The sequence below is a fragment of the Nicotiana sylvestris genome, chromosome 10, assembly GCF_000393655.2.
Source record: "Nicotiana sylvestris chromosome 10, ASM39365v2, whole genome shotgun sequence".
Taxonomy (NCBI): Eukaryota; Viridiplantae; Streptophyta; class Magnoliopsida; order Solanales; family Solanaceae; genus Nicotiana; species Nicotiana sylvestris.
The window spans coordinates 80,343,084-80,357,821 of record NC_091066.1 but is presented as its reverse complement, the minus strand read 5'-3'; the positions used below and the strand labels follow the sequence as shown (position 1 = coordinate 80,357,821).

Below are 14,738 nucleotides of genomic sequence, written 5' to 3'. Positions count from 1 at the left end.
TATTAAAATTTTAGGCGGTCATACAGAGTTATTTTCCCTACAAAAAACGAAATATGCAGCAAAGACAGTTTCACTAAAACCTTGACCAAATATTATAGCCTGTTTGGCCAATCTATTTTTTGGCCAAAAGTGTTTTTTCCCAAATATTGAAGTATTCGGCCAAACTTTTAGAAGGAAAAAAAGTACTTTTGAGGATAAAAGTAATTTCTCTCCAAAAGTATTTTTCTAAGAAGCACTTTTGAGAAAAATACACTTAAACAGTTTTTAAAAGCTTGGTCAAACATTAATTACTGCTCAAAAGTGTTTTTCAAATTAATTAATCAATCACAAATTGTTTATCACCAAAAGCACTTTTTTGAAAAGTATTTTTAAAAAAACACTTCTCAAAATAAGCTGATTTTAGACCTTGCTGGCTCATAACAATGACTAGTGTCATCTGCATATTCCAAGTCCAAGAAAACTAAGGAAAGACTTTCCTTCACTAACTTATTGCGTTAGTTCTGCAAGCAGTTATTAACGGATTTCTAAATGCCAAAAACATTACGAGAAAAACTATTTCTCTTCAAATAGTAAGTGTGTAAAGCTAAAAGCAACTTGCAACATAAAATTTGCTTTCAAAACTCTCAAGTAAAATGAGTAGAAAGGTGGAGTACAAAAATTAGTTATACATTGTGAATAAACAAAAATGGCAAAATCAGCAGTACATCCTCCATTTAAGGTCTAAAAAATGCACTAATGTATAAAGAAAGAAATCAAATGTAACAACAAATTCACAAGATAAGGGGTAGCTCACTTGGTGAGTGAGCTCTCTGCCTACCACATTTGAGGTGGAGGGTTCAAACCCCATCAATAGTGTAGCATGCCCGCCTTAAAAATATCACATTTCTTTGCACCTCACAAATTGACAGGCAAATCCAGGAATCTACAGGGAAATATACATTGTTCATCTCCTCAAGAATCCCATTGCCTGGTAGACATTATTGACAGTAACATCTGCTACATCTGCTGCTTTTCTGGCTCCCTCTGCCAGGACTCCATCCAAGTAACTTGCGTCTGATACAATTTCCTCATAGCGTACCTGAAAAGTACAAACCAAAAGGAATTACGCAGAAGTGTCTTTGAAGGAATAAAACATTGGAGAGACACTAGGCTTGCAATCATCTTCGACTTCCGATTGTACTATGGGAATCAGAGACAAGAAGATGCCATTCTCTGATCTTGAACTTATTCCATTTTAAACAGAAATTTAGACTGCTAGAAAACCGAACAAAAAGAATTTCACAGAAAATTAAAAGAAAAAGGCTACGGAAGAAACTATAAATCCATAACCCTATATTTGAAAGAGAAGTGAGTTGAAATAAAAAAGATGCTCGAGAGGAAGATGAAGAGTTAGAACACAATGGGGTTAGATTGTCACCAGTTAATACCTAGATGCAAAATACTAGCAAGGTATATTGTCAAAAAAAGGATAGCAGAAAATTCAAACATAAAAATAGATGCAAACATATGCATGCCTCCAAAGCTTGGAATCTATGAAAAATATGCCACCAGCGGCCTTCCATTACACTTTCTAAACCATAGAAGCAAGTCAAAAATGAAGCAAAAGTTGAAGTCAAACAAGTTTTACAAGCCACCCGCAACTTGATCAGTTTTCCCATAAATGTTCCAGTTATTCACCTTGAATCCTAATTCACGAGGCTGCGACAACTTAACTCTTTTTAGCTCCTTACCCACTGATAGGTGGATACTTATAAATAGAATAACTTTTGTTAAATAAAGTAATGGTTAACAATAGGATAAAATTTATCTTCCAAGGATCATGAAGCACAGTCCAGATTTCTTTTTCCTTCCAGGAAATGGATACTTGAGACTTATCATTTAAGAATAACTATATCCTTTTTGAACATTCAACCGTGGACAGCATACACCAGTCTGAAAGGAAAGCAAAATTAGAGCTTTATGCACGCTTTCACCTACAAGGCCAACAGCACAGAAAGAGATCTCTAACTAGAGCAAGAGAGTGCAACAGATATGGGACAACCATCATATTAGAAAATAAATGATTAGTAACCTCGCTGTCTTGCTATAGAGAAAAGTCCTCAAGTCAGATTTTGGCAGACATACAAAATTGAACTTTCGCTCAAATATACAATTAGCTCAGGAGGCATCACAAGCGAAAGAAGAAACCTGGATAGGGTGTAGATGATCAACTAAAGCATCTGTAAGCACGAGTTTGAACGTTCCCCAATTCATATCTCTGCATTCTTCTGCAACTTCCTGTGGCATCAAGTCATTGAGAATTAACTTCTCCAATATTGCTTGGTAAATAATAGATTTCTCAAAGGGCAATTGATTTGATAGCGTTACGTTGAAAATGTGGTCGCCGAAATATGTGTTTGATAGTGTATGTCTTATATTTAAGAAAAAACCAACAAATAACCGAAAAAACCGAAATACCGACATAAACCGAATCAAGAAAAAACCGACTTAATTGGTTTGGTTTGGTTCTAATATTTGAAAAACCGACTTACGTGGTTTGGTTTCTTTTTAGGGAAAAACCGAACCATGAACACCCCTAAGCTATAGAATAGGAAGGAACACAAAAAGTACATAATTACAGATGAACAAATCTTCCTAATGGATCTTAACTAATCCTTAGTAATAATGAATTTCCCCTATTGATGTTACAATATATTTACAATATTTTTAGCATATTCTTAAAAGTCCAAAAGCCAGCTTAAAGAGAGCACCAACTTATGATATTGATTTAAATTGTCTAATAAATTTAAGTTCTTAATAATGTTGAAAGTTTTTCAAACATTCGAATATAAAAATTGTGTCCTTAAGTTAGGATATAACTAATAAAAAAGGGCAGAAGATGCACTAAGCTCCCGCTATGCACGGTTTCCTTGGAAGGATATAACTAATACAAAATTTAAAATTCTAATATCCAATTAATTTAGTATACTAAAAAAATTGTATCGACTCTCTCAATTATATGCATCACATAAAATGGGACCAAGGAATTGGCTTGATTTCCTAATTCTTTGGGTTGTAGTTAACAGGACAAGGAACTGTAATAAGAGCGCGAGGAACCACAGAAAACATATAGAGCAAAAGTAGTAACATTTATATGCTAAAGTCAACCTGCCACCCATAAAAGAGTAGGCATACATAATACTGGTGAAACGAAAGGATAATGTACATAAATTAATAGCATTAGATATGAAGACATTCACCTGCTTGGTCTTGCCTGTAACTAGCTGATAAATAGAAAGAAGATTGTTACATTCAGGTCTTTCCGGATTGTCAAACTCCATGCTGTATATTGACAAATAAAACAACAGAAAAAATTATAACACACCACAAGAAAGTAAAGTCATTGAGACAAATACTTGTTCCAAAGGACGTATGTAACGTGCCTTGTCAAGGTCTAGCCTTTAGAGCAGCTTTTTCTTTTAAAAAGAAAGTAAGACATTAAAGTCTCAATGGAGAAAATAAAATAAAATTCTACAAGCCTCCGCACCAGAAGCGAATGATGCTTACCCAGGAAACGAATCAGTCTTGCACCGTTTTATCTTATTTGCTATTACCTATGAAAAGAACAAAAAATCCGACATTAAGCATGAAACAGGTTTAATGTTCAACACATGATAATTACCCCAGCCAAGCTTTATTTCGATATCACAAGGTCATCACCACTAAAGATTTATTAAAAAATGCATACAACTCCACACCTAGAACCCTACTCCAACAGAACACTTTTTCTTTTGATAAGATAAATTATCCTACTCCAGCAAAACACCTATTTTGACATGATACAAGTATTGAATAAGAAATTTAAACTGTAATTGTTAATCTAAAAGAATGGACATGAGATTATTGGTTTTTTCTTAAAAAAGAGATCATTGTTTTGATTTTGATTTCTTAAGGTCAAAATAGAATATATAGTGTGGTGAGATGAAAGAAAGTGTTGTTTTAACTTTTTACCGTGCATAAAATGTGGTTAAATTTCCCTTTAGGAAATAGATGTTAATTGGGGATAAAGCTGGACATTTAATTTGGGATGAAGCTGGACACTTAACTAAAGAGAAATAATCCCAATATGGTCACATGTGGATGTCAACTCTTAGTCCAATTGCTTCAACTTTTAATAAAGCCACTACCATCACAGTGAGCATCTAGTACCTCCGCATGCCCAAGGCCGGACACCTGGAGCCTAGACAACATAATGCCTGGGCGTGACAGTGGTTAAACCAAGAATAAGGATGACTTTGACTTTGATACCATGTTTAGAAAAATGAACCTTGAACATAACTCAACTCCAACATCTAGTTGTTTAGGTTGAGTTAGATCCAAGGACCATCTTTCTTCACACTAGACCCTGAAATGCACTATTGCTCTTGAGTTTGACATTCTTTTACTATTTGTAACTTTCAGATATTTTTATCCAAAACCAATAAATGGACATGGTCTTGACATTCTTTTACTAATTGTAACTTTCAGATATTTTTATCAAAGGCCAATAAATGGACATGGATATGTGGAGTAAGCCAAATATAACAGAGAGGAAAAGAGATAAAAAAAGTATTTATGATGAACTTAGACATGGAATTGCAGATTCCAAAGTCTAGAAATTGTGTATAAAGTCTTTTTCTTTCCTTCTTACAACAACACATTCAGAATATGATTAGCCAATTCAAGCTTTTTATGATGTTAAAATGCATAAACGTGGCGTTCCAAAAGTGATATAATAAAAGATGCTTCTAAACGCAAAAAGATGCCCATAAAAAAACTAATTTTACTTACATCTTTTGAATCTAGCAAATTGATTCTCGACTGATCAGATGGTGCTGACTTCGACATCTGTCCAACGAACTCCATTAGAAAAATATATTGGAAAGAAGCATGAATTTATTAAAGAAACTGAAACAAATACGACAATGGCTTTAGGCTGCAACAATTGCAAGAAGAGCACTTTTTGCAGAAGAAGAAAATGAAACAAATAAAAGCTGCTCGAACTTAAGAAATTTCAAACCTTGGAAAGACCATCAGTAAGGGACATGATTCGAGCCCCAGCGGGTGGAATAAGGGGCTCAGGAACCTACATTGACAAAAGCATACTGATTAGCATTCTTCACCTATACAAATAGCATGTACAGAAGTGAAGGGTATCAACCAGGCTTCAGTGAGAATCCACCTTGAAGATTGAACCGCCTCTCCTGTTACAAAAAAATAATAAAGTGATTTTCTTTTGACAAGTTGAAATATAATCAACAATTAGGAGGGGCACGAAAAAGTCAAACAACAAGATGGTGAGTATCCAAATATATGTATTTAGAGCATAACACGGCTGCCTTATGACTTACCCTCCCAGTTTCTTCCACTTCCTTCCTCCATATAAATAGTTAACACGCTCAGCCAGCTCTCGTGTCAACTCCAGGTGTTGCTTCTGATCCTCTCCGACAGGGACAAAATCAGACTGCCGAAGGATACTTTGATACATCAGATCCACACATATTCACACACACTTTCAAGATTAGAGTTGGCGGAAAATTGTGCTGGGAACTGCAGTGGCATTTGAGCAAGCTTCCCAAGGATACCCCAAGATATAATGGTAATCAAAATACTGAATGCAACAAGTCAAGCTTCTAATTCATAAAAAATAAATCCGAGACATTAACTAGGGTTAGTGAAGTATGGAGCTGGAAACCACCTGGTACAGAAGAATATCAGCAGCCATTAGTACAGGATAGGTTAGAAGGGCAACACCCACATTTTCATCCCCCTGCATAGAGAAATAAATATTAAAACAACTGGTAGAGACACTGAAAAAACAGTCCGGTATAAGAAAGAGCCAAAGGTTTAAGTGTGAAAGCAAAGAGTTATGATGTTTCTGTAAGAGATGGAGATAAAACCAGCAACCACAGTCTGGATTTTTATGTCATTCCGGCAAAAAGGTTTAGAAGAATTCACCTAAATAGCCGTCTACCCAACCGCTTAAACTAAAAATAGTCTGCAGATGTATAATATTTGCATAGTTCAAGTATAACTATGTGTATAACCATGTATAATCAGTAATCTATGTATATCAGCCAGGGAAAAACATTGAATCCGGCCGGCTATTTGTGCAAAAATCCCAAAGGTTCATTTCAATTTCTTGGTTCCGATTTCAAGCATTAATTATATGGATCAGATATTTCAGCAATTGTAAGAAGTCTTAACGTCAGAAATGAGAAAAGTAAGAATCCCAAAGCAGACATACATGTTTCTGCTGGAGATAAGGGGTCCAAAGGCATACCCATTAAAAGCATGCTAGTTAATAACATTTCAAAGCATGCTTGTTAATAATATCTTCAAGTATCCATACTCTAAGGGGTATTCATACTGGGTTATGGAACTTAAAGAAAATTTGGCCTATCAAATACAGTTGAGATCTTCATATCAAATTATAGGCTCTTCTGATGCCCCCGCAAAGACATCTTAACATTTATTCCGTATTCATAAGAGATGTTACCATCAAAATGATGTTTGTTTAATGTTGTTTATAGAAACAGAAAAATTATCAAACCTGGTCTTGACTACTAACTGCATAAAATAGAAGAAACTGATCTATAAAATAGAAAGGAGATCAGGTAACTAAAATACGTGTGTAAAGAACAAGATTATATGAGGCACTAAAGGTTGTAAGTTCAAGAGGCAAGCAGCAAACTCGTGTTGAGAAAAAGTGTAGTTCTTCAGATAAAGCAGGCATCATGTTCACATGAATACATTTATGTGGAGCCTAATGAAATCAATGGTACTTGTAAATATAGTCAAAGAAAAATCAATGAATTATCTTTTGCCAGCCATAGAAGTTCTACCCAGTTTGTGTATTCAAACTTGATACCAAATCTACCTACTATTATTATTTATCCAAAACATCCTCTGGTTATGTTCATACTTTTGAATTATTGCACCTCTAAAGTGTAGTTCAATATTCACTTTTTACACATGCAGCATCAAATCACAGTTTACAGATGATATGGTTGAAATAAAATTCCTTCAAATTTGGTGAATTAAATCTATATAAATTGTTAAATCGTAAAAAGCAGAAATTAAGATATTGAAAGATCAACAGGCAATGGAGAAAGGGCTGCATACAGCAATGACGCACCGCCTTCCGTGATTTCTCTTTAAATTGAATCATCCTGTTGAGCCAACCAATAGGTGTTGCAGAACTCAAAAGCCACATCAACTCTACATGAGCACGGACATGAGACTGCACAAAGACTGAAGCCTGGAAGCAAAGTCGCAATAATCACAATGCAAGGGATAGGCCACAATGTAATATATATGTCAGAGAAAATAAAGAGCAGACCTTAGAAGGATCCACACCACATGCTAAATAAATAGCAGCTGTATCCCTTGTTGACCTTGGCAATTGTTGTGCGTCATATGGCAAAGTTATCTGGAAAAATCTGAAACAATATTACCTTCACCAGCTTTTATTTGTTTCCTTATCCTCTCACGCAGTGGTAGGGGTTACAGCGAGGCATTTTGGGGCTAGATTTGTCATATGTGCATAAGCAAGTGAATGGGTATCAGCATGGCATAATGTTCTCAGAGAACTAAAAAACAAACGAGACCATTTACTCTTATTTTCACCTAGTCACAAGTCCTACTCAATTGGAAGAAGAAAGATTTATTAGTCCTACCATAGTTTCACACCTATGGACCGGTGCATCTGTAGGTCGACGTAGGACATGACCAAACCATCTCAAGCGACCTTCTCTCATTTTATCCTTAATACACGCTACTTGCACCTTTTGCCGAATGCTTGCATTTTTAATCTAATCTAATCTTGTGTGACAGCACTTCCATCTTACCATCCACATTTCTTCAACACTCATTTTATGGATATGTTGGACTTAGCAGTCCAATATTCACTATCATATAACATAGCTGGTCTTGTAGCTCTTCTATAGAACTTAACTTTTACTTTGGTAGGCATCCTTTTATCACATAACATCCCGGTAACACTTCTCCATTTCAACCATCCAGTTTTAATCCTATGAGTAACATCTTCATCTATCATTTCATTCCCCTAAAACAACAACCCTAAATATCTAAATTGTTTACATTTTGGCACCGCAATCCCATTTAGTCTCACCTCAACTTCGCTCTTCTCATGCTAACTAAACTTGCAGTGCATGTACTCAGTTTTACTTCTACTTATCCTAAAATCCTTACTCTCTAAGGTTCTTCTCCATAGCTCAAGCTTTTGGCTGACATCCTCGCTAGTTTCGTCAATTAGCACAATATCATCAGCAAATAGCATACACCATGGGACCTCATCTTGAATTGTGTTGGTTAACTCATCCATAACTAGGGTAAATAAGTAAGGGCCCAATGAAGAACCCTGGTGTAAACCCACTGTTATGGAAAACTCTTCTGTATCTCCTACTATTGTTTTCATGCTAGTGACAGCTCCTTCATATATCATTATGTCCTTTATGACATTCATATATCTAATATGAATTCCTTTCTTCTCCATCACCCTCCAAATGGCCTGTTGTGGTATTCTATCATATGCTTTCTCTAGGAAAAGGGAGGTCCCTACTAGGATTTGAGTTAATAAAGCCTGAGAATCTGCATTGCCATTCAAAATCCTAGATGAACTAACTTCCAATTGAGCAATTGGACGATGATGAAAGATCTAGGCACTTTACTTTTAAAACTTCCTTGGGCAGAAATAGGGTTAGCAAATTAAGCAGATAATCACAGTGATATTGCGAAACTAAGAGAGTATAAAGTAACTGATTAAATTTATATAAAGGAGAGGAGTGAGTCATACAACTATTACTTGATAATGCAAGTTCATATATATCTTCCACAAAATGTAAAACAGCATGAGAAAATTCCAAAGAAACAATATATGACTGGGGAATAGTCTGGCAAATTGGAACTATACCGCATGAAGGTCCACAATGAAGAAGAATGTCTCATATGTATCCTGAAAAGAGCAACCTCGTCAGTGAGAGTAAGTCAAATCTAAATTGAAATTTCTGTAAAAGAAAATATAATAATATTTCTCATACAAATAGAAAAAAGATTAGTAGCAAATCTGTTTTCTTTTATATGTAAAATGATCGTAAATCTCTTAACACGTCTTATATGTACAGCCGCTGTAATTTCCAATCAACTGAATACTAGCATTAAGGGATTTCAAGAATTTCTTTACAAATATGCCATTTAATTGACTATCCGAATAATAAGAAGGAAGAATCCAGACAAAAACAGGAACTCATAGCAGTTATAACATCCACTGTTTTCTCATCAAACTGTGTTAGCAATTGGAGTTCACCATACAAAAAACCTGATTGAGGCATCGTCACCCACACAACATGCAGAAAAACTCAAAGAGATCAGCAGATATTTGATTTATAACGAGTTGATCAGCGCGCTAGCGTGTCCGTTGGAAGCCCTACACATTGACTGTCAGACCTTGATAGCCAATCCGCAGTAACATATTGCGGAAAAGATGTTGAAAAATGATGACTAAGAAGTGTGGATTCAACAAGGTTCATTCAACAGAGTTTCCCAGGCTGATACTGGCTCCATTGTGAAACAGATCTCATGTGGAAATGATAACCAAACTAGTTGTAGAAATTCAAATGTTTAGATTGATGCTATATAAATTCCCATTATGGGGTAAACGAATTTGACTACACCGAGACAAATCCACAAACTTTGTGAACACAAAATGTTCGTGAGTAAAAGCTAAAGGTGGAAACCTCAAGCACCATTCAACATGCTACATTAGTAGGAAGCACTTACACCTTCGCTTCAGATTGCAAAACAAAGCATTAATAGATATTAAGCAACATTAAATAAGACGCCAACAATAAAAGTAAAGAGAGATTCAATTGCTTAGATTATGTTGTAGCTAAGTTAAAAATTCTTTGACATACTCTTTTCCGACTGAAACCGTAAGAAAAATGACAAAGAAGCCAACCTGCAAGCGTATCCAGTTCTTTATGGCACCAAGATAATTTCCCAGATGTATCAATCCTGTAGGCTGAACACCAGAGACTATTCTCTTCCTGTTTAAAGGGAAAAAATAACAAAAGTAAAACATTCTAATCATGAAAATCATATACTATCATAGCGATCTGAAGTTTCAAATATAACCAGCTAAGCATGTAGCGCTACACATAAATGTGTTTACTTCAAAATCACTCACTTGAGGTTCAGATAATGCCTCTTGGTACCATCAACCACAAGCAATACATTTCTCCATATCTTGGTGCATGCCCAACAACTACATAACTTCTTGATGAAGGTGTTCATTCTTAGTATGTTTCATTTCCACGAGTTAAACTAGGTTTAAAATATATTGAGAAAACAAACTTAACAGCCACAAGCTTCTACGTTCGGAAGTACCAATATATGGAACCACATAATATGAGTACACAATGCAACAAGACCAAAAGTTAAGAATAAGACATGTAAATCATACAAAACAATTTAAAAGTGCAAAAAAAGTGTAAGTATTACTCATGTAAGAAACCAGCTACTAGCATTGTGGAGCAGCATAACCATACCAATCACTGATTGTTGCGGATTAATATTATCTCTGGTAAAAAGCGCCAAAGAGTATCCAAGAATTACTGTGAATAGTAAATGGAGGGGGGAAATCTGACTGTTGTAAATTTACTAGCTTACTAACAATGACTGACACAAGTCAACTCAAAAATCACCAAAAAGTAACAAAATTAACCTTAAACTTTCCGGACAGGTTCCTCAAGATGGATAAACAAGTTATGCAGTCCAGGAAAAATGATCAAAGCACTAGCATCCAAGGGTGTGGCCTAGTGGTGAGATCTCAGGCTCAAATCTCAGCGGAGGGAAAAAAATACTAGGTGTTTTATCCCCATTGCCGGCTTGATGGGTAGAGTTACCTAGTACGTGTGCCAGTGGGAGATAGCAGGTACTCGATGGAATGGTATGAGGTCCATGCAAGCTTACATTACATGGACACCAGAGTCATAAAAATGATTAAAGCACGGCTAATTTGACAAATCACACATTAACCAAGAGCGTAAAAATGAATCAACTAGCCCATTAATTAACAAGCTGTCAAATTGAAATCATCAAACAATGCAGAGAAATTTTCTTCTTTTTTTCTTGTTCAGTAAATATTTCATCTTTCTGAGTTGCATTACAATCGAGTAGACTTTGATAAAAAAGAGTTATAGTAGCAAAAATTGCGATCTGCATTACTTTACAGGGCTTGAAGAAGACTCAGAATTAACAGGTTCAGAGACAGCTACACTGCAAAGGCACCGGAAATCTCGACCGGCTTGTAAATTACGTTGACGAATTAGCTGTGATCTTCTCAAGTATTTACCTGAACTTAATCCGCGTAACCTGCTAAATATTGATAAAAACAGAACTAAAATTGAAGATAGTGAATGGAGAAAGGGAAAATTAACAGTTAAACAGAGGAGATAGAGAGATGAATACGTGGAAGAGGCGAAGCGAGGAGCAGAATAAGTGACCATACTGAAATGAGAGAATAGCGAACGGCCCATTGCTGCTGCTTTTTTTAAGGTCTGCAAGTTGGAACGCAGTGTGGATGAGATGGTGATTATGGGCAAAGACTGAACACGAAAGAGGTAAAAGGGGATATTTAAGTCGCATTTACGAATTAGGAACAAGTGACCAATACGTCATATCTTACCGACTTATAAGTCATCGACAACGACAATAAAAATATCACAGGTGGGATACGGGAGAACAACAATAAAATGTCACAAGTGGGATTTAGGACGTTAGAGTGTATGATCTTAGCGACTTATAAGTCATCGACAACGACAATAAAAATCTCACAAGTGGGATATGGGAGAACAACAATAAAATGTCACAAGTGGGATTTAGGACGCTAGAGTGTATGCAATGCACACCTTATCCCTAGCTAGAGAGCTAGAGACGCTATTTTCGGAAAGACTCTTGACTCAAGAATAAGAAAATAAAGAATAGACAATAGACAATAGACAATAGCTAGTAACAGCAATAGAAGCCAGAAAAACAGTATCAGCATCGCAAGAAACAAAAAACGTATATTTAAAAGCAATAACAATAGGCAGCAATAATACCATAAAAAAATAGTGAGGAAACTACACAAACCACCACCAACCCACGGCGAAACATTATCAGGCCAGCCCTGCCCCTAGAACAACATAGAAAAACGTTCAACTCCCTCCTAACCTACAACCCTAATACTCGACTTCCACGCCTTTCTATCCAGAGCCATGTCCTTGGAGATCTGAAGTCGCATCATGTCATGTTTGATCACCTCACCCCAATACTTCTTAGGCCGTCTTCTACCTTTCCTCGTACCTGCCAATGCCAACCGCTCACACTTCCTAACTGGGGCATCTATGCTTCTCATTCGCACGTGTCTGAACCATCTAACCCCCGCTTCCCGCATCTTATCGTCCATATCCTGCCTAGTGTGCCGGCACATCCACCTCAACATCCTCATCTCTACCACTTTCATCTTCTGGGTACGAGAATTATTGGCTGCCCAGCACTTTGCCCCATACAACATGGCTGGTCTAGCCACCGCTCATAGAACTTGCCTTTGAGTTTCAATGGCACTTTTTTGTCACATAAGACTCCAGATGCAAACCCCCATTTCATCCACCCCACTACGCATACGGTGCGTGACATCTCGACGCATCGCTGAACTTACACTCCAAATATTATGTCTTAGTCCTATTCAACTTGAAACCTTTAGCCTCAAGGGTCTGTCTCTAAACCTTCAGCCTCTCATTAACGACGTCTCGCATCTCATCAATCAGGACTATATCATCAGCGAACAACATACACTATGGCACCTCTCCTTGAATATGGTGTGTTAACGCATCCATTATCAGGGTAAGTAAGAATGAGTTGAACCCTTGGTGCAACCCAAGTCACATTTTTTGCAAATACCATTTATAAGTCCAATATTAAGTCACATTTAGGTGATGCAATATAGCAATGTATAAGTCGCATTTATATATTGTGATATTTGTGTTTATACGTCGCATTTATCTGTTGTAATTTATAAGTCGCATTTTGAATTGCAATTTATATGTCATATTTATTTACAATTTAAGTTATGATTTATAAGTTGCAACTACATTTGTGCCTATTGTCAATTAAGATTTATAAATCCTATTTTTTCAATTACGATTTACAAGTCGTATTTTTAATGGTGATGATAAATTTTATTTTTTATTATAATTATAAGTCCCATTTTCAATCGTGATTTATAAGACGCATTTTTTAATTGTGATTTATGAGACGCATTTCTTGAATATGATTTATAAGTTGCATTTCTCAATTTCGATTTATTCACAAACTACACGATTTTAAAAGGCAATTTAAGTTAACTCAAGACGCATGTAAATCGCACTTCACTTATGTAATTTGCATATTTTTGGAAGTTTTACAAAAATTACCCACTAGAAAAGAATTTTTCAGCCAAATATCTCGCGTTTGGGGAAAAAACTCCATGTTATTATAAATGAGATGAATGCATGTGATTGAGATGAATGCATTTATCTGCTCATTTAATATATTTTGTATTTATGTACTCAATTAAGAAGTACATTAACTTATAAACTTTGAATGTATTTGTACCTTTATAAATAGGGAACTTTTGACATTATAAAAAACACACTAAGAAAAGAAATATTAGAATCATTCTCCCCTCTGTCTCTTGTCTCTATTGCTTGTTCAATATTATTATATTTATCTTTTATCTTATAACACGTTATCAGCACAAGGTTCTAACCAACTGAGGTTATCTGCTTCATCCGAATTTTATCTTCTTCCAAAAAGAGATAGTTAATTTCTTTTCTGAATGTATACATTCTTATGTTTATAAAGTTTCTATTAGGATCTTCTTTAACCTGCAATTTAATTACCATATGCATAGCTTGTTTGATATGATTATAATAATTGCCTTGATATGAAAAAACAATAAGCTTCAGTTAAATTGTTATTTAAACTATGAAGAAGTTTAAACCTACACATAAATAGATAAGTATTAAATTGAATTACAATGATTAAACTAATTAAGCCCACATCCAAATATTCTAACAGAACATGCATTTAGAAGGAATTCTTGCAAAATTTTCAAAAGGTTTAAACATGTCTTCAACTTTAGTTTATGACCTAAGTGTACAAACTAATTAAGGACTTTAAAATTAAGGACTTAACTTATTAGATGAATAGTATTCAATGTTAAAACTTGGCAGAGTTGATATCATCTAGTTTTATGCCTATTTAACTTATTGAAACATTTTCTAAGTAGAACAAATATGCCAATACCTATTAATGAGATTACTTCAAATTATTTATTCCCTGGTTATATATCTACATTTCTAAAGTTCTTGTGTGTAATATTAAGCACTAGCTTATCATCACACTACACATACTTGTTTATTCTAACAATTATATATAGAAAATACTAATACACGATTATATTCTACATTGAAATTTTTTTCATTAATAATAATTATTATCATTCTCATTCACTTTTTTTCTATGATAGCTTTCACTATGTCGAATTGTCAAAGCTTGAATTTGTGGCACTTGACATCTCTAGAAATAATTATCTATCATGGGCACTTGATACTGAAATTCATCTTGACGCTAAAGGTCTTGGTGACACTATTAAAGAAGGAAATGAAGCATTAAGT

General features: G+C 35.2%; 1 protein-coding gene across 3 annotated transcripts; it reads right to left on the bottom strand.

The window, feature by feature from the left end:
• Nucleotides 1–607: 607 nt before the first annotated feature.
• Nucleotides 608–11,664, bottom strand: LOC104235123 (tryptophan--tRNA ligase, chloroplastic/mitochondrial). Of its 3 annotated transcripts, none has more exons than XM_070160059.1 (15): nt 11,509–11,664; nt 11,266–11,415; nt 9,998–10,085; nt 8,954–8,995; nt 7,361–7,450; nt 7,157–7,279; nt 5,717–5,788; nt 5,370–5,482; nt 5,201–5,222; nt 5,039–5,104; nt 4,810–4,866; nt 3,547–3,593; nt 3,240–3,321; nt 2,188–2,277; nt 608–1,078 (listed from the first exon to the last, which is right to left on the bottom strand). In XM_070160059.1, exons 1-15 carry the CDS (start codon nt 11,574–11,576, stop codon nt 944–946), a joined length of 1,245 nt encoding a protein of 414 aa, XP_070016160.1. In that variant the 5' UTR covers nt 11,577–11,664; the 3' UTR covers nt 608–943. The 3 variants fall into 3 exon arrangements, with proteins under 3 accessions (XP_070016160.1, XP_070016161.1, XP_070016162.1); XM_070160060.1 differs by having other exon boundaries at nt 11,266–11,412; XM_070160061.1 differs by lacking the exon at nt 11,509–11,664 and having other exon boundaries at nt 10,226–11,406.
• Nucleotides 11,665–14,738: the final 3,074 nt, after the last annotated feature.